Source organism: Aotus nancymaae, unplaced genomic scaffold (assembly GCF_030222135.1).
Source record: "Aotus nancymaae isolate 86718 unplaced genomic scaffold, 86718_ANA_hifiasm-v0.15.2.pri h1tg000008l, whole genome shotgun sequence".
In the NCBI taxonomy this organism is placed as follows: Eukaryota; Metazoa; Chordata; class Mammalia; order Primates; family Aotidae; genus Aotus; species Aotus nancymaae.
In genome coordinates this window covers 57,541,942-57,567,817 of record NW_026988419.1, presented here as the reverse complement: position 1 = coordinate 57,567,817, position 25,876 = coordinate 57,541,942, and the positions used below count along the sequence as shown (strand labels likewise).

The 25,876-nt window shown below is 40.3% G+C and overlaps 1 protein-coding gene and 1 long non-coding RNA gene across 3 annotated transcripts in view; one reads left to right on the top strand and one right to left on the bottom strand.

Moving 5' to 3' along the window:
• PDE11A (phosphodiesterase 11A) overlaps nucleotides 1-25,876 on the top strand; it is a 270,311-nt gene that overhangs the window by 226,658 nt on the left and 17,777 nt on the right. Inside the window, 2 exon segments of the mRNA XM_064373343.1 lie at nucleotides 4,326-4,400; nucleotides 10,536-10,619. Of these exon segments, the coding sequence (XP_064229413.1) occupies nucleotides 4,326-4,400; nucleotides 10,536-10,619 (159 nt within the window).
• LOC105730608 (uncharacterized) lies at nucleotides 14,021-25,834 on the bottom strand. Of its 2 annotated transcripts, none has more exons than XR_001110521.3 (2): nucleotides 20,706-25,834; nucleotides 14,021-14,252 (listed from the first exon to the last, which is right to left on the bottom strand). It is a non-coding gene; the product is annotated as an uncharacterized LOC105730608 (long non-coding RNA). The 2 variants fall into 2 exon arrangements; XR_010341458.1 differs by lacking the exon at nucleotides 20,706-25,834 and adding an exon at nucleotides 15,019-19,339.

Below are 25,876 nucleotides of genomic sequence, written 5' to 3'. Positions count from 1 at the left end.
TCTTCTGACTTAATTCCTAGTGCCTTGGGCCTAACAGGCTTCAGTGAGAAAGCCATATAGGTAAATCATTTCTTTGAGCCACTTTTTTCCAGTTAAAAGGATATGCTGCAAACTACCTAATTCATTCAGTTTCTAACTATAGGTATGTTGGCAGGACCTTTGATTTTATTCTGGTTACAAAGCTGAGTCTTCATCAAACTTCGTCATTCAAAGCATATTGCGATTTTCACGTTCATAGTTTGTAATTGAGAAGCAACTTTATCTTCCATCCCTACAAGTCCCTGAACTTGTGACTTTTCCCATTCCCTTTCATTCCTGGTTGTAAGCCTGTTTGTTCTTTTCTAAACTCACTTCCTGTAATTCCTAGCAAAATAGTCAATGGCAACCATCACATGCTACCAACATTTTGTTTTCTAATCTCATCTCTGAAGACTGGAAGTTTATTCAGAACACTGTTAGTTTTAGTTATAATTGTACAAATTATTTTGCCATGGATTCTTATCCTTATAGCCTCCTCACTCTCTGATACCTGGCCCACAAGCTGATGACACATATTTCGGGGTCCTTTTCTCTTTCTCTTCTTTTCTCTTTTAACAGCAGCACCTCACTTCCATGCCAATTTTTGTATTAGTCAAGGCTAGGCTAGGCTTTGGTTCAGTAACAAACATATTCTGAAATTTTAGTTGTTTAACACAAATAAAGGTTTATTTCCTCCTAACACTGTCCAATGACGATCAGGCAGTTTTCATATATAATATTCCACCAGTTGTGCTTTGGTTTAAATTTCAGTATGACATATTTGAAGTTACAAAAAGTCACATAAAGCAGCATAATTGTGAAGAATTTGTGGGTTGACTAGCTTCCTTCCACATGTCTTTCCACTGTTTATCCCACCCTATCCCCTGCCCAATGTGGGAAGGTCTCTTTTCTGGGAGAGTTGGAGAGGAGACTGCAGGGAAGAGGTAGGAGGCTCTTCCAGGTATTGGGGGAAAGTGTAGTACTGGGGGAGGCTGCTTATATAGGGTTGGAAGGAGGTGGGGAGTGTGAGGAAGTTAGGACGACTGAGAGAAAACTAGAGAAGACCAGAAAAGGAGTAAGGTGAGGTATGATGTGCCAGCACCTTCAGAAACCCCAGTGAAATCCATGTCAAAACTCAGGGAGCTGTAGCCCCTGGGGACAAGAAAGTGACAGGGCAAAGTACTTGCAAGGAAAAAAAAATTCTGCCTTAATATTTTAGACCAACTTCGGAGGCCCAATAGCTGATTGTAGGTGGTCTTCTCAGTCACAAGTATAAATATTATTTTATTTTCTGGATGTGAGGTTCTGTTGACAAGTGCAGAAACCTAAGAGTTCAGGGAAATAAAACACAAAACCATGTTTTTCCAAATGTTTCCATCAAAAAGCTTGTCACAGTTCTAAGTTAGCAATCTCATTCTTGTTTGTCTCCAAATTGATGGGTTAAATTTTTTAAGGCTCGCTTCAAAATTTTAGGAAACATTGGACAAAACATTTGGACAAAATATTTTAAAAATATTTCTCTAACTTCCTGGATGTTGATTTTTTAAAATTCCCTTTCAAAATGTTTTCTACTGGGGTCTATTTCACTTTTCCTTTCTTGCAAACAAGACTCTAAACATGTGGGTTTCCCCAGTGATTACCCCAAGGCCTGATTAGCATCTCAATTTCCTTCTTTAATAAAAAATTCAATCAGGATCAACTTAATGTTCCTGATTGGGTTTTTAAATACAAACAAAGCAGTTATGCAAGCTAAGTTGTGAAAGGGGCACTGGGGAGATACCAAGGACCACTTGAGAAAGAGCAAGGACAGAATTTTGTTTTAATTTCTTTGCCTTCCAGGGGCTACAGACCTATGCAGGACTCCCACCTTGAAGTGCCTGATGTGCACATTTACATTCTTTAATGCAAAAGACCTAGCTCAGAGCAATCTGAGGGAGAGTTCTGGGAACTGAATAAATGAGGCCATACCCTTGGGGGACCATTTCTTCTTCAAAGGAAGGCCAGAGAAAGAAGAGAGAAGCCTGGTGTGCTGAAATGCAGGGTAGCAGGAGAGACTGGAGAGGAGACAAGTGAACTGAATCCAAGAAAACAGGCACATATACAAGTGAGCCAGAGGTTGGGGTAAAGGGGATTTTTCAGTCCGTTCCAACTAGTTTTATGCAGTTGAATTCTTGAAAGGGGCCCATGTTTCTTATTAGAAATATTAGAAATCTGAACTTACTGGATATTTGATTTCTTTATATGTGACTGTACACATGCTACTCTCAGATTTGTGTGTGTGTGTGTGCGTGCATGTGTGTGTGTGCGTGTGTTTAATGTTGTATTTCAGTTTTATCTATGATCTGTGTGGTTGACCAAATCTCTTGAGAGATCAGTGGAGTTAAATTATCTTGATACTATGCACTTCACCAAAATTAAACTCTCATCTTTGCCAGGTTTAAGAACCCTATCTTTGTAAGAACCTGGCATAAAGAAAAATTAGTTTGGTATCCAGGTCCTTTTGCCATGAAGTTGTCTGGGATTTATTCTACTCTTCCAATATGTTTTAAATCCAGCTAGTTCATCTCAAAAATTTCCTAGATGCACACCATAGTACTGTTGAAAATAGCCATTCAACATTTAATCTGTTATATCAATTTGCTTCCCACAAACTATCCTGAGAAGTGAAGTTGCAGAAAAGAAAAAGGAAATCTGTTTAGCTTGGCAATAATCAGTAGCTGCTGATCACCCAAGCTAATGGATTAAAAGTAGAAAATATAAGTCTCTATTTCAGGTTTAAGGTAGAACAAGTGTCCCATTGTCCTTGTACCAACTAGACCCTACCATAAATTAACAGTTTTAGTGCGTAGATCCAGACAGCCTGAAGACCAAGTCACGCTCTTCAAACTATACCGTGACCTACTGTAAAAGTCTGCTGTGAATAGTGAATCTAGCATTAGTCCTGCCTCTTGATTGATTGCAACAGTAGGAAGCAGAGGATGTGCCCTGGGGTTATCCCTCCCAGAGTGCACACAAATATTGGTAGGGAGGAAGTTGAGGAGTTTTCTTGTGGCAAGATGAAGCTGGGCTAACATAAAAGCATGCAGCAAAATAAAGAATTAACATAGAAACAATCAAAAGTTGGCTAAACTATCATTACATAATATAATGATAATTATACATTATTATTAAATGAATATTTGCTTCACTTTCTGTATAAGAACTTTTCCCACTTTGAAGCTGGTAACCTGTTGCCTCATCCCGAATATGGAAGCTGTACCGTGGGAGATTGTTGGCATGCATCTAAAATTACATTGCAGGCTGGGCGTGGTGGCTCACGCCTATAATCCCAGCACTTTGGGAGGCCGAGGCAGGTGGATCACGAGGTCAAGAGATCGAGACCATCCTGGTCAACATGGTGAAACCCCGTCTCTACTAAAAATACAAAAATTAGCTGGGCATGGTGGTGCACACCTGTAGTCTCAGCTACTCAGGAGGCTGAGGCAGGAGAATTGCTTGAACTCAGGAGGCGGAGGTTGCTGTGAGCCAAGATTGTGCCATTGCACTCCAGCCTGGGTAACAAGAGTGAAACTCCATCTCAAAAAAAAAAAAAGAAAGTGTCTGGTGGAGGACCTTTGGGCACCCCCCCCAGCCACATGGAAAGTGCCTAACTTCCGGATGACGAAAGCCCCTCCTCCCTCACAAGGAGGGTCCCTTATCTCACTCTGTCTACCGCCTTGGCTCGGCCCGATTCCGGCCGGGCAACCAACTGAACCAATCACCATCCACCCCACCAGCTCTCCAGTAACTTCCGGCCCGACAAGCTCCCCGCCCGGCAGACATCCCCCCCCGCCGACAGCCAACCTGACTCATTGCCACCTGCCAAATCAGCTCTCCCACTCCCCCAATCCTTCTACCCCTATAAAAAGCACCAAACAAAAAAAAGTCGGCGCGAGACTGCTGACTCTTTCCCCGGCACGAGTCCAGTCTGCCCGGAGGCTCTCCAATAAAGCCTGAACTCCTAAACTGTCTATTTGCTTGATATAATTCGGTCGCTCTCTGGGGTTCAAGCAACGAGGGTCCGGGCAGGTCGGACAGAAAGAAAGAAAGAAATTAAACTGCAGAAGTTCTCCTGATTAAAAGGAAATCAGTTCCATTAAGTTCTGTAACACCTTCAAACACAAAAGGTTACTATACTCACTTTCTCATAAGCTTTTTAAATGATTGTCTGTGTTGATGAGGATCACTAAATACATAAGCAAGAAAGAACTTCTGAGTCTCGTGATAAATTACACATAAGCTTGAATTAAAATATTTATATGTTTCAGGTGGCAGAACTTGTAACCAGCGAGTTCTTCGAACAAGGAGATCGAGAGAGATCAGAACTGAAACTTACTCCTTCAGTGAGTTCATCCTTTAATTATCATGTATTTACCCTTTTGAATGACATTTTCAAAAACAACTCCAAATTACAAGTTGGAAATGGGAAAGACTGAAAATGGGTTTAAGGAAACACTCCTGAAAGTTTAAAACCTTAATTAAACTTAAATGCTAAACACTCTTATTCCCAGGTTTCTGATTAAGAGTGGTAAGCTACTTAACTAGCATTTCCTGCACACCCACAGTGGGACAAGTAGGCACGAGGGAGGATGAGCAAAGTGGAATTTGAATAATTCAAAACCCAGGGCTGGCATTTCATGTATGCCTACTTTAGAATAGAAATACTGTGCAGCAAAAATTAAAGGCAGGCTGTCCAGCTTTGAGAAGCTAGATTTTATTTTCCAATTTCCAACTTTTCAAAATCCCAAAAGCAAATGATTGCAAATCTCTGATTCTTTCCTTTGTCTGTAAAATGAAAAAGTTTCACCTGGGGAACTCGGTGCTGATGATTGGACCCGATTTATATTGGACTCACCTGTTCAATTATTGCTTAAGAATGCTTACTGTAGGCTCAGGATGATGCTGTTTTTAAGCATAAGGATACAGAAGACATAATTGCCTCAGTCACCACCTCAAGGCAGGCAGTGATTAGCTAACCAATGATTAGCTGAAAACATATAACCCAATGACTCTGAGAGTGGTGCAAACCATTTTAAAACATGGTATAGCACAATAGATTCAATGACACTCAAGGAATGTATCAATTATCAAGCATGTCTGTTTGTAAGAACCCAAGTTAACTGAGCTGGAACATTTGGAGGTATTTATAAGATCTTCAAGTTTTAAGACATCCTTCTTTGCTGACATTTAAAAACAAGGAAAAGCAAAAGAACTATCTCCTAGTTTGAATAGTTTCACCTGCTTGAAGTCAGAATGCACAGTCTTGCTAATTTTGACTATTCTTAATTGTTTGCTTATGTACAAAAGGTCAGGAGGCTATATAGCACACACACACCAGTTATTTGAGTTTTCAAAGCAACACTGACTTGGTTTTCAAAACATCCCTTTTTTTGGTGGTGTTACCAAATTTGGTTATAAAAATAAAAAATATTAGCTTGGGATACATAGAGTTAATGTATAAAATCTAGTATGACCCAAATTCTCTCATATCTACTTTCAAATAAAAGCTTTTCCCCCTTTAAAAACTGTTTCAGAGGCATACTCTGAAGGGTTTTCAATACAGCAATACCACAGGTCATTTAATTAAATGAAAAAAAAAATGAGTAAATTGCCAGCACCGGTGAGCTGGCGGGTGCAGTAGCGTAGCACTAAGGAGCCTTTATCTGTAGGCTCAGGGAAGGCATTTTCTGCAGACATAAATGAAATTAATTTTGTGGTAGAAACATAGCTCTAAATGCTCCTGTCTTCTCACAAAGACTACAGATCACCACTGATGACCATCTCCTCAGGGAGGCTTGACTGATGTGGCAGAGTTAGTCATCTATTCTTTTCCAGAAATATCTGTAAATACATGCACCCAGAGCTGACACCTGCTGTGCCCGTTATCCCTTGATATGTAGGAATAAAACTGTCCTGGAGCCAGCCTCCTCAGGTGTCATGGTCCCAGATGTCATGGGAGTCACTTCATGAAGATAAAGGCTATTCTGCTCATAGCCAGAGAGTCAGGACTGGAAGCAGTGAGTCAGTTGGAAAGCCTGTCTGAGTACCCCCATGGGTTGGGCGTGAAGCAAGGCACTGTGTATCCAGCAATGAGTAAGACACCATCTTCCCTGCCCTCAAGGACCTTGTCAACTGGTAGGAAATGTAGACATGAAATAATTACTAATATTCATTTTATGAGATGCAAAATGCCGTGAAGCACAGCACTGTGTGGGGCCTCACACTCATTTTTCTCTCATCAAGCATTGATTAAGAAGTGACTAGTCCAAAAATAAACCCCTTACAATTATGGTCAACTGATTTTCAACATGGGTGCCAAGATAACATCTTTTCAACAATGGCTCAGGGACAACTTTTATCCACAGGCAAAAGAATGAAGTTATTTCACAGCTGTTGGTCAGGAAATAAAAAAAAAGAAAAGAATGAAATTGGTTCCCTACCTCTCAGCATACCCTGAAATAAACTCAAAATGGATCATACACCTAAATGTAAGGGCTAAAACTATAAAACTAGAAGAAAATATAGGTATAAATCTTCTGGATTGGGGTTATCCATGGTGTCTTAAATATGAAACCAAAAGCACAGGAGACAAAAGATAAGATGACTCAGAGATGTTGGTCCAGAGATGTTGAATTGAACTTCATTAAAATTAAATTGGACAGCCAGGAGAGGTGGCTGATGCCTGTAATTCCAGCACTTTGGGAGGCCAAAGTGGGCTGATCACTTGAGGTCAGGAGTTCGAGGCCAGCCTGGACAACATGGCGAAAGCACAACTCTAGTAAAAATACAAAAATTAGCCAAGGGTGGTGGTGGGCACCTGTAATCCCTGATACTTGGGAGGCTGAGGCAGGAGAATCACTTGAACCCAGGAGGCAGAGGTTGCAGTGAGCCACATTGCACCACTGCACTCCAGCCTAGGCAATAGAGCAAGACTCTGTCTCAAAAAAAAAAAAAATTAAATTGAACTTTATCAAAATTAAAAACTTTCATGGATCAAAGGACACTATCAAAAAAGTGAAGAGACAACCCATATTACAGGAAAATATTTGCAACTCATATATCTTTCATGGTTCAAGTATCTAGAATACAATATTCTATTGTAACTGAACAATAGAAAGACAGAAAACTCAATTTAAAACATAGGCAAAGGATCTGAACAGACATATCTCCGAAGAAAATATGTAAATGGACACAAAGCACATGAAAAGATGCTCAAAATCATTAGTCATCAGGGAAATGCAAACTGAAACCACAATGAGATATCACTTCACAGCCACTAAGATGGCTATAGCAAAAAAGACAGACAGTAACAAGTGTTGGGTGAGGCTGTGGAAAAACTGGAACCTCATACAATGTAAAATGGTGGAGCTGCTTTGAAAAACAGCTTGTCAATTCCTCAAAAAGCTAAACAGAGTTACCATATGACTTAGAAATTCTACCTCTAGGTATTTCCCCAAGAGAAATGAAAACATACATCCACACAAAACTTGTATGTGAATGTTCACAGCTATTATTCATAATATCCTGGAAGCAAGTCAAATGTCAATGAACTGATGAATAAATAAACATCTATACAATGAAATATTATTTGGCAATAAAAATGAAGTACTGATGCATGCTACATGGATAAACCTTGAAAACATTATGCTAAGTGAAAGAAGCCAGTCACAAAAGACTACGTATCATAAGATTCAATTTATATGAAATGTGCAGAATAAGCAAATCCATAGACACAGAAAATAGATTAGTGGTTGCCTAAGGCTGGGAGTTTGGGAAAAAACAAGCGTGACTGCTAATGGTATATGGTTTCTTTGAGGGTGATAATAATGTTCTATAATTGTAGTGATAGTTGCACAACTTTATAAATATATTAAAAATCACTGCATTTTTTTTAAAAAAGTAACTCTAATATCCACTAGAAATGGAGTGATTAAATAAATAAAAAATTTTAGATATCAAAGTGAACTATAAAGAAAATAAGACATAATTCTTTTTTTTTTTTTTAAGACGGAGTTTCCCAGGCTGGAGTGCAGTGGCACAATCTTGGCTCACTGTAACCTCTGCCTCCCAGGTTCAAGTTATTCTCCTGCCTTAGCCTCCCAGGTAGCTGAGATTACAGGTGCCCACCACCACGCCTGGCTAATTTTTTGCCTGTGGAGATAGGGTTTGGCCATGTTGGCCAGGCTGGTCTCAAACTCCTGACTTCAAGTGATCCTCCTGCCTTGGCCTCAAAAAGTGCTGGAACTACAGGTATGAGCCACTGTGCCCAGCCCAGAATAATATTTTTTAAAGGGATATTTTGTTTATTTATTTATTTATTTTTGAGGCAGAGTCTCACTGTCACCCAGACTAGAGTGCAATGATGCAATTGTGGCTCATTGCAGCCTTGACCTCTTGGACTTATGCAAACCTTTCACCTCAGCCTCCTGAGTAGCTGGGACTACTGGTGTATGCCACCACAGCTGGCTAATTCTTTTCTTACTTTTTTTTTTTTTTTCTTGTAGAGACAGGGGCCTCACTCTGTTGTCCAGGCTGGTCTTGGAACTCTTGAGCTCAAGTGATCCTGCTGTCTCAACCTCCCAAAGTACTAGGATTACATGCATGAGCCACTGTACCCAGCTCTAAAGAAACATTTGGACCAAGACTCATATTGTTCACAAAAACCATCTCTCTCTCCGGCACATTTTCACAATTCTCCAAATTCCAGTCTTCTTTCCTGATTTTTCCCATCTCCCACTGCAAGACCATGATGAGAAGACCTGTGGGAATCAGTGACCACCTCCCCAATTTGGAGATATGTTCCTCAGATTTGGCAGCTAGTGATTTCTGCCCCATCCACTCCCACTCTTGTTCATACATCTGAAGGATGCAGGATTTTCCAACATCTCTGGACCAAGGGATTGCTTGGCTCCACGCTCATGACCTTTAAGGACACCAAAATGATATGAATGCCACATTTTATATCGAGGAAAGACAAAACTTACTGTATGACATTAAGGGAGGGCAAGTTATAACTAGATAGCCCAGTCTTCTAGATAAGTAAGGGCACAAGGGAGCTTCTCAACCCTGGGCCTGACTCCTTAAGAACGAAGGGAGGGACAGTCTCACTGGCATAGAATTGGCAGTGTTTGTTCAGTGAATTAATTTTAACACTAAAATTCCAATTGATTGTTTCCCTTAAGTCTGCCCAACAGAAAAATGTCATCTATTTTTCTCAAAAATATACCTAAATTATCTCAAACACTATAACATCATAAAGTTTAAGGGCTGAGAATGAAGAGATAATGAGTGCCACCTACCATCATCCATACAATGATAGATAAATATTTAAAAAATTATTAATGATAGAACCTTATTGAAAAACATATATAATTTCCAAATCAATCCCTCACCCTGAAAAAGTAATATAAATGGTTTCTATTTAAAATGAAATTGCTTTTAAGTATATTTTCCAATCTGTCCCATTCTATCCCAACCTCTCACTATAGAAATAAAAGCCTGGCCGGGCGCGGTGGCTCGCGCCTGTAATCCCAGCACTTTGGGAGGCCGAGGCGGGCAGGTCACGAGGTCAAGAGATCGGGACCATCCTGGTGAACAAGGTGAAACCCCGTCTCTACTAAAAATACAAAAAATTAGCTGGGCATGGTGGCGCATGCCTGTAGTCCCAGCTACTCAGGAGGTTGAGGCAGGAGAATTGCCCGAACCCAGGAGGCGGAGGTTGCGGTGAGCCGAGATCGCGCCATTGCACTCCAGCCTGGGTAACAAGAGCGAAACTCCGTCTCAAAAAAAAAAAAGAAAAAGAAATAAAAGCCTGCATTATTTTTGTGGCAGTAAAACATATTCCTTTCCCCTTGACTTGTACCCAATTCCCAGTGACCTGATGACTTGATTTAGTAGCAGTTACTTATATTTGAAGACAGATTTTTGCCCCAAGAAGTTGCACGCTATAAAGTTCAAGTAAATTTGCTTACAAATCTCATAAAAAGAGGTAAAAACATTTTATTTCTCATCATAGATAAAGGAAAAGAAAGTACGTGTAAGGATGTGATTTGTGAAGGGTTCAGTTTGTAAAAAATGGATCATTGCAGCAACGTGTTTGACAAAGCACCCTGTAAAATACTTCAGTGTAATAAAGCTGAGTTCTCTCCCTGCAACCCTGTTCTAGGCTATTTTTTTTTTTTTTTTTTTTTTGAGACGGAGTTTCACTCTTGTTACCCAGGCTGGAGTGCAATGGCGCGATCTCCGCTCACCGCAACCTCCGCCTCCTGGGTTCAGGCAATTCTCCGGCCTCAGCCTCCTGAGTAGCTGGGATTACAGGCACGCGCCACCATGCCCAGCTAATTTTTTGTATTAGTAGAGACAGGGTTTCACCATGTTGACCAGGATGGCCTCGATCTCTTGACCTCGTGATCCACCCATCTCAGCCTCCCAAAGTGCTGGGATTACAGGCTTGAGCCACCGCGCCCGGCCCGTTCTAGGCTATTTTTGATCAGAACCGGAAAGATGAACTGCCTCGGTTGCAACTGGAGTGGATTGATAGCATCTGCATACCTTTGTATCAGGTACTTTGATTTGGGAGGGCCTACATGTCCTGACTGAATCAGAAAAGGAAAAGTGTGTACTTTTCAAAAGCACTCATTTTAGGAGACCTTTCCAGGATATGTACATTGCTGAGAGCTCTAGCTGCAGTTTGTCTTTTCTTGGATTTCTGACTGTTCCCTGGCTGGATAGGAGGCTGCAGACCTGTGTTCTTTGCCTTCTAGGACATAATCTCCATAGGCCTCCACTCCCTCATCTGTAAACCAGGGATAATAATATTTTATTTACTATCTCCCAAACTGTGTCCCAAAGAACATAAACATCCAGCCATTATCTAAGAGCTATCTGTTCAAAAAAAACTCACAGGCCCAAGAAACATGTTTAAACTTGATCAACTCAATTTCTCAAACATATTTGATCATGGAAATCTTTTCTTTCTTTTTTTTTTTTTTTTTACAAATTTTCTTTAATAATATCATGTGAGACATGAGGATTCCATGAAACATGGTGTTTTGCTCTGACCCCATGGTCTGAGCCGGGGGTTTTGTGACATACCTCCCATCTTCAAAATCTGCCTGTCTCTGAGATGCGTGTGACAAATCCCAACCAGTGAATTTTGAGCGTGATGCCCTAATGATTCCTGCTCTGCTACCTGGTGTGTAGGCCTCTCCTTCTGAAAGGAGAAAAGTGTTGCTTTGAATGGTTCACACTCCACTTTTTGAGTATGGATCAGGGCTGGCATCAGTTAACACTAACAGTTTAGTGTACGTTGGCTTTTAATTCTACTTCTAAGCATTTGCTTTCATTTGTAAAAACCTGGCGAGTTCTTTACCCCCAACCTAGCTCAATCAGATTGAGCTGCTTTTCTAACTTCAAAATGAGAAACATGCAGGGAAAGCAAAAGCTCTTTAGCTCCTCACCCCATGTAACCCCATTAAAAACGCAGTATTGTTTTTTAAGGACCTCAAAACCATCAAGTTCAAGCTCATCTACCACTTCGTTTTCAGCACTTTTAGGAACTGCTGGGCCCTGTCACAGCACCCTGAAAAAAAGCCAACAAACATAGAAAACTGTCTTGAAGACGGATATGTACCTTTTAATAACTATAACATTACCCATTAAATACATGATACCATAAAATCAGTCAAAGTTTTAAAATAATATATAATTCTTATTTTAGTTATACATGGAACAAAGTGTTCTTTTATTTAATGATGAAAGATTGGGCAAACAAAATAGAAAATAATGTATACTTTATTATAAGGGGATCCTCAACTGTCTTTTCTTCCTGTCTGCTCCTCCCATCCTCAATGTCTCTGAATAGTCAGGGTCCTATGGGCAAAGCCCAACTTTTGGGTCAGGTATGTCTTACTTTGCGAAATTGACCTTGACTATACACGTTGAATTATTTTTTAATGTTATTCAGTTCTGTGTGCCCACTTAGGCAATAAATGGAATGAATAAACTATTTGTGCAATTACTACATTCTTTTTATTTTGGGTAAAGCTTAGGAGGATGAAGACATGTATTGGAGTGGGAAGCTGATTAAGTTTTGGTACTAGTTTGCAAAGCTATTTTGGAGTGAACTTAAAGTCTACACACTCTTCCTATGTGATTGGTTAAAGGAAAGGCTGTAAAGGATCCTCATATGGTTTTCCATGTTAATTTAGTTGTTTTATTACCGATTCACAATCCTTAGGGCTTATCTTATGCTTCCTATTAAATGCTTTGAAATCTTTAAGTTACATAGGAAGTTACTTGAATTTAAATTGAAAATAGCAGTTTCTAGAATTTAGGGAGTAATATTATCCCTTCACATTATACATCATCTTAGTTTTTCACATCTGTTTTACTTTACTACTTATCTGTGGGTTAGATACCTCTGTTATTTTCAGCTGCAGGTAATTAATGTATAGAAAGACTGAATGATGCTCCCACCAAATTAGAGTTGTGTCCTGCTCACCCATGACCTTTGTTTTGGTATAGTGACCTTTCTGCTGCCCTGCTCCACCTCCAATGGAAATTTCTTGCACCATTTTTTATTATTTAACTAACTGGGGAGAGGCATGTCCTGCTAAAGGGAATATGGAAGGAGTTATTTACAGAAGCTCATATTCATACTTGCTGCTATACCTTCTCATTTAACAGGGGGTGAGAATCTTGCTCTTTTTGATTTCTTATCATCACTAAGTAAAAAAAAATGTTATTTCATTTGTAAGTTTTTTTACAAGGCTTTGAAACCAACCATTTTAAGAGCCCTCAAACTAAAACATTGTAGGGTGAGTTTAAGTATCCTCTCTGAGGGTCCTATTTTATTTCATCTCATGCAATGTTCTCCCTTCCCTCCACTATTTAACTGTATAATCTCACACAAACTATTGGTGCTTGCAAACTGAAATTGGATCAGTCAGTGGGCAGGAATCACCATTAATGGGAAGACACAACATCTTGAGGAAGTGACAAGCCAGGAAGGTCACTGATGTGACATGCCAGGAAGGTCACTGATGTGACACTCCAGGAAGGTCACTGATGTGGCACCATTCACTGAGACAACTCAATGAAAGGCCAGTTTGGGGTTTTGAACATAAAAATGCAATAATAAGGAGCCTGGGAGGATCGAAGGCAAGTGGGAAGCGTGCAGGTGGCAGGAATCCCTGATATGATTGGTCTAAAATACAGCATAAGAATTCAGCTTCACTTTACCACATTGGTCTAGGCATAGGATACCAAGGATTACACATGAGACAAAGCATGTCCCCTCTAACAACCAAGGCCCCAACCCCAAGCTAGGACAAGGTTGGGCGGGCAAGAACCTCATGTAGAGCACAAGGCAAGCAAGCTCATAGAGAGAGCTGGGATATTCCTGCAGGTGGAGGAGGTTGGAGAGAGTTGGAGTCTATAGAGGGTTGGGGTTGACCCAGGGCACCCCACAGCTGGAGGCTCCTGGGTAAGGTAGTGGGGCAGAACAGTGAATTTGGCATCCAAGCTTTTTTACTTCATTGACTTTCACTGGGTAGTTCGGTTTTACTTCATGGTTTTAAAAGGGCTGTGCTTTTCAAATATCAAATAAATAAAGCACTTTCTGTTTGTGCTCCTGTTTGCTGAGATTGGCTCATCTCCAAGCACAGGGTGAAGATTATCACTATTCTCAGGTGCCTGAAGGGCTACTTATTTATGTGCCTAGTTGGCAACCCACATGGTATATTTCAAATGCCCATTGTATTTAAAATCAGAACTCTTATCTCTGAGATAACTCCGAGTTCCACTCAATTTTTTACTACATTGAGGGAAAACAATGAGGAACTCCCCCTCCTCCAAAATCTATTCATTAGAAAGTTATCTAAGTAATCTTGAGATTGACAGAAAGTCACTGACAGAAAATATATTAAAATATATAAATAAAACAGAAAAAACGATGGGCAGGCCCTCTTTACCATATGTATTGTCAATGAGAGAGGCTGACTGGTTCAATCTCAAGTGGAGAAAGACAGCATGTCATTGTGGCATTGATTTAGCTCTCCCAACATGCCAGGTGGGTAGGACACACACGCAGAACAATCCCAGATCGATGGATAGTTATCTAATAAGGATGTAGGCCAGGCTTCCATCCAAGTTCTCTGGAACTTGCTCATCTTTTTTAAATCTTCAGACTTTTCCTTAAAGAGAGAGAGGCAGAGAAGGACAGAGAGAGAGAGAAAGAAAAGAAAATGATCGTTAACAGGATGAAGTCATGATTTATGGGTGACAGCCTTTTAATCAGGAAGCCAAGAGTGGGCAGGGAACCATCGAAGCACATTCTCCAAGAGAAGACTCAAGCCCTGGTTAGTTAGCTGTGTACTAGCAGGGTGTCTAGAAGGAATACATTGACATCTGATTCCTGCGCTTTCTGCTGTCTTTGCACCCTGCTGGGTATCCATTAGCCCTGCTGCTCAACATCTTTGGAGAAAAAAAAAGGAAGAAGGAAGAAAACAAAGACACAATCAAACTTTGAAGTCATTGCCACACCAGCCTTAGGGATAAACAGAAACTTTCATGTCACAGTATCATTCTGAGCTTTTCCCTGCAACAGCAAGCTAAGTTCTGGCTCGTTATTTTCATTATCAACTCAACCAAATCTCAGTGTACCTAGAATGTCAGTGGTGCAGAGTCATTATAAATCTTTTGTTTGTTAAGGACTGAGGGATTTAATTTTCATTATGCCTATAATCCGATTTTTAACTCATCCTAAACTGGTTTTTGATTTCAGAGTGGAATTTTTCACAGATAATGCAAAAGGGCATGACCTGGCCAGCATCTAGCCAGAATAATTTTCTCTTTCCATTAAGAGTAGGAAAATTTTGGTAAGAGTAGTGCCTTTTTTTTTGAGATGGAGTTTCGCTCTTGTTGCCCAGCCTGGAGTGCAATGGCACAATCTCGACTCACCACAATCTCCGACTCCCAGGTTCAAGCGATTCTCCTATCTCAGCCTCCCGAGTAGTTGGGATAACAGGTGCCCACCACCATGCCTGGCTAATTTTTTTGTATTTTTAGTAGAGACGGAGTTTCACCATGTAGGCCAGACTGGTCTTGAACTCCTGACCTCAAGTGATCTGCAGGCCTCGGCCTCCCAAAGTGCTGGGATTATAGGTGTGAGCCACCGTGCCCAGCCTCTGCCTTCACTTTTAATGGTCATTTTGAAAAATACATTCCACATGATGCAATATTAATATGCTCTCTGGAAAAAAAAGGAGAAAAGTTTAAAATATAGTTAAAATAGTAGAGTGGGAGTTAGAAATTAATAAACTAGAAAAGAGGATGTAAGGTGCTACTCTGGGACACTCTCTGGATACTGATGAAAGTACTTTAAAAGCAATCCAGTGTTCCCTAAGAACAACTTCATCATATAATACCAAAAAAAAAAAAAAAAAAAAAAAAAAAACCCACCCAAATCAGTTTCCTGTAAGTGTTTCTCTATGACTTTCAGTATTCTTGTGGATGAAAGAAGACAGAGTTGGGTCTAGTTTCTTACTTGTCCTTACAAATGGGGATATATATAGAATGGCATCATATATAATTCAAAATATATAGGAAGAAAGGAGGAGAGAGGAAGGGAAGGGAGGAATGTACGGAGGGAGGGAGGGAAAAAGGAAGGAAGGAGGGAAGGAGAAGAGAGGAGAGGAGGGGAGGGGAGAAAAGGGAAGGGAGGAGAGAAGGAAAGATGGAAGCAAGGAAGGAAGGAAGGAGAACAACTTCCTATAGTCTCTATAACTGATCTATCTGGCTCCACTTTTTCCCGGTGATGGGGAGTAGGGTGGTAGCAGTATTCAGGGACTACTATTTAAACTTGACTATTAAAGTATCTCAGTGTCTTCTGGTTAAAGTAGGTCTTTGGAGGGAGTAAATTTTGAATTGCTCCCAATCAGAGCTCTTTCTCCTCCCCAGCTGACATCTAGGTACCAAAGAACTCACCTATGGTTGTGACGATTTTGTCACCTTTGGGAGAAGGACCCCTGGTGCACATCCTGCCTGCTGGATCTTTCTGGGTTCACTGAGGTGGCTGGTAGTGACTCTGGCTGTGATGCTGTGCCAGCCCTGTGTGACTATGGTGTGGGTGTGATGAGCACATTGTGCCAGCTCTGGCCACTAGCTCTGACTGCTTAAGTCTGTGGTTCTTGTGGCAGCATCTTGTCAAGCCCCCTCCACCACCCCCAGCAGCTTCCTGGCCAATTCTAGCTGACTGGATCTCTTGACATTTGCTCAGTCCCCCCACAGCACCCATGAACTCCCAACTACTTTCTCCTCACCCTGCTGTCCACACAACTTCCCAAGTCTTTTCTAATATGCTGCCTGGTTGGTACCAACTTGCTTTAGGAAAATTCTATTATTTTCCTGAATTAGGCTCTGAAATTTGAAATATAAGCCCTCCCTTCACCTTTAGGGTTTGATCCCCCAAGGAATGTGAAGCCAGGACTACTCACTTCTGATCTCCCTTTCTCTCACTGCCTCTTTCTGCCTCTCTCTCCCCTCTCTCTTTCTCCTCTCTTCTCTCTCACTGCCCCTCTCCCTACTCCCCCTCTTCTCTAACATTTCCATTTACTTTGCTTTGCCTGATGGGAATTATCCTTATATGGTCTCCTCTGTGTTCTTCTTTCTAGAGCTTTGTAGTAAAACCTGAAGATCTAATTTAGACAGGCTTGGTTCTTAATAGGGAAAAGAGAGTTTTGAAATGTAGAAAGTCCCTTCACCATGCAAAGCTACTTGTAGGGTTAATCTCTTTCAGAGCTGAATGATGGCAGCTTGTTTCTAGCTGGGAACCGCCATTTGCCTTAAGGAGGGAAGCCTACTGAGATAATGGGAGAAGAGCCCCAGGCATCACCATTTAAACAGAATGGAAAATGTACTGGCTTACTATTCTCAAAATATTGTCCTTTTTACGTAATAATGTACCCAAATCCGATTCCTGATAGATAGTAAAGGCTGTTTATCTCAGAAAATATTCTATGTGTTATTAGTCAAATATGAATAGAAGAGAAACATTAATATTCAAAAGTATTGGTTTTATGTAATTTATAGGCCCCTCCGCTATAGTCTACCTTCCAAATTTTTTACAAAATGATCTTTTTTATAAAAATCTGATCACAGCATCTTCCTGCTTTAAAGACCTCAAGTTACAATCACCATCTGTAAGATATCTTACAGAGTCCTTGGTTTAGCATTCAGAAACCCCCTCATTCATTCTGAAGCCCACCCCTATTCCTTGGCCTCATCTCCTGTCACCCTGCCCACTTCCTCGCCAGACACACTTTGCCCCAAGCACAGGACTCACTAGCCCTTTGATCCATCTTCCCTGGCCTCTGCCCATGCGTCCTTGCTCTCTTATCTGCCTGGAAGACACCAACCCAAGCTGTCACTTCTGTAAAACCTCTACTTCCCCACAACATTCCACGGCACTGTCTCGATCTCTTTATAACCAAACACTCTGTATGTGATTATCTTTCTCTCTCTTCCCCATTAGACTGGTTTCCTGGAGCCACCATATTCCTGCGACCTAGCACAGTGCTAGCACATTAGAGCTATTCAGCCAATGTTTGTTGAGCAAAGGAATGAAGAACCAGATAAGTGAATGACGGGATGCAGTATAAGCAGTGGAATGTATGAAGCATATAATGTCATGTAGTTATCACCTACAAATAGAGTCATGTGTTGCTTAACAATGGGGATACATTCTGAAAAATGCATCTTTGGCAATTTCATCATGCAAACATCAGAGTGTACTTACAGAAACCTATATGGTACAACCTACTACACACCTAGGCTATGTGGAATAGCCTATTGCTCCCAGGCTATAAACCTGTACAGCATTTGACTGTACTGAATACTGTAAGCAATTGTATCACAATGGTAAATATTTGCACATCTAAACATATTTAAACATAGCAAAGGTACAGTAGAAATATGGTATTATAATCTTATGGGCCGTGGTTGTATATGTGGTCCATCATTGACTGAAATGCCATTATGAGGCACATGACTATATACAATTTTTCATCAGCATGTACACTGTTATATTCCTGCCCATAAGCTGGAGTATATGGCCGATAATATATTTTTAGAAAGTGGTTTCATTCTCATCATAGTTGAATGCTACTGTAAAGGACCAGTTAAAACCCATGAATGTTTCAGACCTTTGACTTTTTCAGCTAAGAAATACATTAAATTTTCTTTTATCCAGCATTGCCAGAAAATATATTCCTCTAGTTATTTTAATATTCAAGTTAAGAGATGGAGCTAGCATATATCATAGGTAGATTTCAATAAATTTATACTGCATATTGCATACATATGATTTCAAGAAGTTTTAATACAATAAAATATACTAAATTTATACTGATTAAAATTTAATCTTTCTATGACTTGGAAAACTTTTAAGATCCTCTAGTGTCTAACAGTAATCAGTACAAACATCAACTAAGAATATGCTCCGTTCTTAGCCAGGCATGGTGGTGTATACCTGTAGTGCCAGCTACTTGGGAGTCTGAGGTGGGAGGATTGCTTGAGCACAGGAGTTCGAGGCTGCAGTGAGCTAAGATTGCACTACTGCACTCCAGCCTGGCGACAGAGCAAAATTTCATCTCTTTAAAACAAAGAAAGAAAAAGAAAAAAAGAATGTGCTGGGTAGGAAGAAGTTCTGAGTAGCAGAGAGGGCTCATAAATAGAAGAGTGGTTAAGTTCCTGTTCCTTCCAACATCATGCATGATAATTGGCAGGTGAAGGCATCTCATACCCTTTGCTACAGCTCAAAGTTCTTCCAGAATACCTAATGTTTTTCACCTCCAAAAAGGAGTTTGACCTGATAAACAACCAGCTCTGTGTATACTTTTTGGTAAATAAAATGGACTTTAATTTGTTTTATTTTATGCAACTTTGAAAAAAACCTGTTATTTATATGTTACTATTAATCTATTCTTATTCATATGTATTTTATGAGCTCAAACAGTGCCATGAATCCATATTAAAATGCTGGAATCCAATGGAAAAAATACAATATACCTACTAATAAGGTTTTTGAGAACAGATTTACAATCAGATCTTAATTCTTATCTTAAATTCTCCTTATCCAGCTGACCAACATACATAACTGTTTTAAAGCATTTCCCCTTTGGAATCATGAAGCTAATGTCTGTTAACCCCAAGTCCTTACAAGGCTTAGGATGTTCTCATCCCTTAAATAACTTTCTAGTTTTTTTAGAGAGCATATTTTAAAACCTTATTTACCTTTTCTTCATGACCCTCTCTTCTTTGGCTGTCTTCAGAAGTAGGAAAGAAGAAGGAAGGGCGGGAGGAAATGAGGGAGGAAGGAAAGGATAAATATATGTGAATGTTAAAAACTCTGCTGTTGAGGTATCAAAAGGAAATGAGAACAGTAAAGAAAATATACATCACCTTAGAGAATACCTAAATTGTCATGAGCAGACTGTTGGGAGAAATCAGAACCTTACATTCTCTTATTCCTGATACCCCTTCATACTACTGTCCACATACAAACACGTTTTTACCAAGGTGCATGAGTGTATTCTGCTTTGGTCACTTAACATAAAGTTCTTATGTTTCCATGTTTCTATATAATTTTTACATTGCCCTTTTTTTCCTTTCTTTATGAGACAGAGTCTCACTCTATTACCCAGACTGGAGTGCAGTGGTACAATCTCAGCTCACTGCAACCGCTGCCTTCTGGGCACAAGCAATCCTCCCACCTCAGCCTACTGAGTAGCTGGGACTACAGACGCACACCACCACACCTGTCTAATTTTTTGTGTTTTTGTAGAGATGAGGTTTCACCATGTTGCCCAGGCTGCTCTCCAACTCCTGAGCTCAAGTGATACGCCTGCCTTGGCCTCCCAAAGTGCTGGGATTACAGGTGTGAGGCACCGTGCCTGGCTTTCATATTATCCTTTGAAATGGCAGCCTACTATTCCAATCAATTGACTTATAATTTATTCAGTTATCCCGTGGTTTTTTTTTTTCCCTAATAGAGATAATTCTGAAATGAGTGCCTTGGTACCTCATTTTATTGACTTATTTAATACTATTAAGTATGATTAGAAGTGATAAAGTTGTATTTCTTTTTTTAAAAGAAATCTATACACTCTGAAGGAAACAGAGCATAAGTAGAGATAAGATATCCTCAAATATTGGAAGCTAAGAAGGAAGTAATCTCCCAAAATGTCTGCACAAGGGGAGAGCAACAGGAAGCCAGCCGATCTGCCTTTCAGAAGGAATGCCTGAGAGGCTCAGGACCTAGAAACAGCCAAGAGTGGATATGTTTGCTTCCTAGGGCTGTTGTAACAAAGTACAGCAAACTGGATGGCTTTAAATCACAGAAATGTGTTTGCTCACAGCTCTAGAAGCTAGAATCCAGGTGTCAGCGGGGGTGGTTGCTAGTGAAGCCTCTCAGGGAGAATCCATTCCATGCCTCTCCTCGTTGCTGGTGGCTGCCAACAGTTCTTGACATTCTCTGCCTCTGACTTCACGTAACATTCTCTTGTGTCTGTGTTTTCACATGACTTTCTTATAAAGACACAAACCATTGAATTTAGGGCCTATCCTAATCCAATATGATCTCATCTTACCTTGATAACTAACAACTGCAAAGACCCTATTTCCAAACATGGCCACATTCACAGGTACTGGGGTTAGAACTTCAACATAGCTTTTGGCAAGACACAAGTTAATTCACAACAGCAAGGTGGAGGAATCAGCCTGGAAACGAGGAAAAGAAAGGTTGGAAGTTGGTGAATGGGATCTCAGGAATCTCCCACAACCCACACAGCCAGGTCAACAGCCTCTGTAGCCACTGCCAAGGCTGGAGACTAGAGAGTTCTTCTCCCAGAGCACTCACAGAGAGAATTCATGGCTGAAATCAAAAGTCTGTGGGATGATTTGCTGGACTCTCAGATGCCCTATTACTCTGTGCCTGGAATGCCAACAGTCAGAAACCCCCAGAAGCGGTAAAGTGGGATTCTTCTCTAGGGAAACAGAACAGCCTCAGAGAAAAGATCAGTGTGGACTTGCAATTCAGATTCTCTCAATGAACTGATTCGCTGCAGGATGCCCTTAAAAGGGATCCCACCAGTTGACAGTCACAGCTCTCCCACTTGCCTGCACTGGTCTGCTTTACACTCTGCCTTGAATAGGTCTTTTGTCTTTCAATGCCTTGCATTTAAATATATGAAAACAGATAAGGGCCACAGAATGTTTGAGCAAAGCCACCAATATGAAAGAATAGAAGCAAACCAAAAAGCATGAAAGAAAAGGGAATTCAGAGCATACAGTAAAGGCAGGAAACAAAAGACAACTTCAAAAAAATCTCTAATGCCATCAAAAAGCTAATAAATATATTATAAAACAAGACCAAAATGCCTGGGGTATTTTTTCTTCTCTATTATTTTCTAGTTGTGCCATCATGATTTTTCTCCTTCATTTGGTTCCCCTATATTAGTAGGGTCTCCTGACCGCCTCCCTACCAGCTGCCTCCAAGCAGACCCCAGTCTCATGCATACAATCCCATCCTCCAGGCTCCATGTCACCACCAGAGCTATGCTCCCAAAGCACAGCTGATCATATGGCTCACCTGTTTAAAGTCCTTCAGGCCCTCCCTCCCCACTACTACAGGAAAAAAATCTCAGTTGGCACAATTGACCTTTCCATCCCACCTTCTCTCTCTCCTTCCTTTGTACCCTCTACTCTTGCCATAAGTGGTCACCTGATATTTCCCTAATTGCTACCTCACTAATATTCCACACCCTGTGCCTGTGCTCACCCAGCCATCTGCAGGCCTACCTTCCCCTCCTCTCCCTATGCAACTCCTAGTCTTACTTGAGGACTCTGCTCAGATGACAGGTTCTTAGGAAACTTCTGTTTGCCCCCAAGAGGTAGATATTCTAGCCTCTGGGACCCTCTGTGGGTTCCTTTATTAGAGCATATTAATTATTTGCATTCACTGTCTCTGTTACTGAGCCAGAATGCCCAGCACAGCTGAATATACCAACCTCTCCCCTCATCTAAGTTGCAGCAGCAGTGTGTGAGTTGTTACCAGCTGCTGGGAGACCCCCCCCCCCGGGGCTTCCTCAGCAACATAGAGAGGGCAAGAGAGTGACAGAAACAGGAAAGATCGGATTATCACATTGTTACTAGTAAGCGTGTGCATTTCCTCAGCATCTTGTGCTTTCAGGATGCCCTGAAATAACCTATCACTCTTGAATTGCCTTGTCGTGAGTGTTAACATTCCTGCCTTTATTTCACAGATGAGAAACTAGGGAGGTTATACTTGCTGCTCACAATTGCCCCAGTGAATTAGAGGAGTTTCAGCATCTGAACCAACACCTCCTACAAAGAGAGGGATGAGCTACAGAACCATAAAATAACAAAAAAGGACAAATTATTCTCCAAATCTTTGACTTAATATATCATCAAATTTAGGTTTTAGTGCTACAGGTGATCTGAACTGCTGAAAAATCTAAACAAGAAAGGAGAAATAGAGAAACAGAGACATACAGAAAGGAGCCAGCGGGAGAGAGAGAAAAAAACCTAAGGTAGCCTAAGAGGAAGCAGTAAGGGCTGAGTGTTTTTTTAAGTGTCTTCTTTCAAACCTGCCCTATACACTCATAAACCGAGGGCTCACCATCCTCAGCTTTCTTTTTATGGTGATCACCACTGGCTTGTAGGTTTGAATGAAAGCAGCTTCACTCTGCTACTTTTTAAAGGTTTTGGGCCTTACAAAGTGACTTTCTTCTTGGAGCAAATGGAATTGATGATAGACAATATCAACCTTTCCAAGAGTCTGAACCAAGGGAGGTGAAGTATGTGGAAAAGCTTTGGGAAGAATAAGCCCTATTATAGTTAAAGCCCTCCAGCATGTGAGTCACTGTTATCATTAATATAATCTCTGAACTTCAGTATCTCTGCTGTGAATTAGGATAATAATAGCCAAGCTTCCTGTCTCACAAAGATGTAGTGAGTCCATAACAACATATTTTGGGCACTTACTGTGTGCTCAAGACTGACTTTCCAAGCATTATCTAATTTAATTCTCTTCACAATACCAAGTTAGATGCTATAAGAATCCTTTTCTTCAGATGTGAAAACTGAAGCTATAGAGCTTCTGTAACTTACCTAAGAATATATAGTAAGTGACAGGGCATAGATTCTTTCCATTTTCAAATCTGGGACTCCTAACCAGTATGACCTAGTGCTGTCTGAGATGTTGTGTGTACAGGCGTCAGCATTATACAAACCTCAGATCATTTATTGGGTCACCTTTAACAGAAGAAAGATGCCATTTTTATACTAGAATAGTTGACTAGGCATGTACTTGCAGACCATCTGAAGGTGGGGAAAGCCACACCCTGAAAGGTCACTGTTGAGTGACATGACTTGATAGTGGCAGAGTTGGGTTTAGAATCCAAGACTTTGGACTTTCAATTTAGGGTTTGTTCCAATATATCCTACTATCAATGTATAAAATTTGAAATATATTACCTCAAAGTTTTCAAAACTATTCAAAGGAACAAAATTTTAAAAGGAAATCTACTTGAGTAGCAAGGTCTGCTTGCTTTCAAACAAGCAAAAAGCAGACTGAACCAGAGAGTTTGTTTTGAAGGGCAGCATGGTGAACCAAGATGCCTCCAAGAACGGGGGAAATGGAATGAAAAGTCAGCAAACAAGGTAGAAAAGACAGTCCTTATGGGGCCTGAGAAACTGAACAGAAAATCTGAAGGAAGATAAATGGATAATTTAACAGCCATTCAGTTTATAAGAAAGACAAAGAACCAGCTACATTGCATCAGAAAAGGACTAGAAATGATGATGGATGGGACCCTTCAAATGAGTGGCGAACACAACAGAATCACAGTTGCCTGCAGAATTCCCAGCTGAGGGCAAATTTGAGGAACTAAATAAGGATATGAAACTGATACGGATTGAAGAGTTTTTCAAAATCTATTTAATGGCCAGGCAGGAGACACTGATCGCTTTTCAGAGGAAATGTTGAGGAGCAATGAGGTAGTCAGACTTTATTTGTTATGTGGATGGAAGAGTGGGAGGAGGGGGGTGTTTATTTATACACAATGTTATTGCAACAAACATTGAGGTATTAAAATTATTTTTGAATTATGGTGGTAAAGCACTAAATTATTTTGATCTTTGTGGAAATAAGCATTTTTCCTTTTTGCCCCTGTACTTGTAAGTCTTTTTTTAAAATTAACTAATCAGATGACTTATTATTTAATACTTCTAACACATGACCAAAGATTATTATTTCCTTTATCTGTTCATGATAGACTTTTAAATATTTTATTGCCAAATAGTTTAGACATCCTCAGTGAACACAATTCAAAAAGTACAAAAAGCACAAAATTATCAGAAGAAAGAGATCCCCTCTCACACTCCTTTTTGCTAGTCACTCAGTTCCTTTCACTGGGGCAATGACTGTTACCAATTCCTGCATAGGCTTCTAAAGATAGTTTATATAAATACATGAATACAGTGTATTTTTACACTGTTTTAATACATGATGCTTATATATTGTTTTCTATGTAAATACAGTGTATATGTATGTATCTGTACATACTATGGTCACACATATGTATCTATGTGTAAGTGCATATGTATATATGAACATATATGGGCATAGTGTATATTCTGATCCATACCTTGCTTCTTAACACTTAATTCACTTTTCAGATTAATGTTATTAAAGAAGAGCCACAATAACATACCTTCTACCAGGTCTTCCAATGGACAGATTAGCCCCTTTCTATGGACAAAGAGAAGGCCAGCTAATGATACAACATCCTCCTCAGACATATGCCTAGTGGTATATGTAACATCTTCCCTTTCTATGTTTTTATTCTCTCAAATTCATCACTTTTTTTTTTGAGACAGGGTCTCACTCTGTCACCCAGGCTAGAGTGCAGTGGTGCTATCATAGCTCACTGTGACCTTGAACTTTTGGGTTCAAGAACTCCTCTTGCCTCAGCCTCCTGAGTAGCTAGGACTACAGGTGCACACCATCACACCCAGCTAATTTTTAAATTTTTCTGTAGAGATGGGGTCTCACTGTGTTGCCCAAGCTGGTCTTGAACTCCTGGTCTCAAGCAGTCCCCCCACCTCAGCATCCCAAAGATCAGGCATGAGCTACTGAGGCTGGCCCACTTTCTTTATTAGGCTGTAAAATTAAGAAAAAGAAGTTTCCCTTGCCATAGGGAGAGAGGCCACCAAAATAATAAAGGATTTTTATCCTCCAAAGATCTTTACCTAAAGACAAAGCATTTCTCCTGGATGCTGTAGGTCTGGTCCTCTGTAGATCTGGGACATTAGGATGCATGGGCTTAATGGCTCCTCTCTGTCTCAGATCTGAGTACTGTCTGGTGCTAGACAGGAGGCCACCTTTAAACTCTCACAAGAAATACTCAGTAGTCATCATATTTGCATGGTGCTTACTAAGCAGTTCATTAGTGTATATAATTAGTCTTTTAACTCTTTTGGGATTCTCAAATATAAGCTAAAAAATTAGAACCAATGCTAATAGAGTATTCTAGAATCCATTCTTTGAGGTCCTATAGTGACTTACACAGAGCACCATTAGCACCAGGGACAGATATTTGCAATTCTCTATTTGTAAACCCATTCTCACATAGACATCCTATCCAGTATTTGAGGAAAATCCTAGAACTCGAGACACATGGGAAATATACCAAAAAAAAAAAAAAAAAAAATAGTGAATGAATGTTTGCAGCTCAAC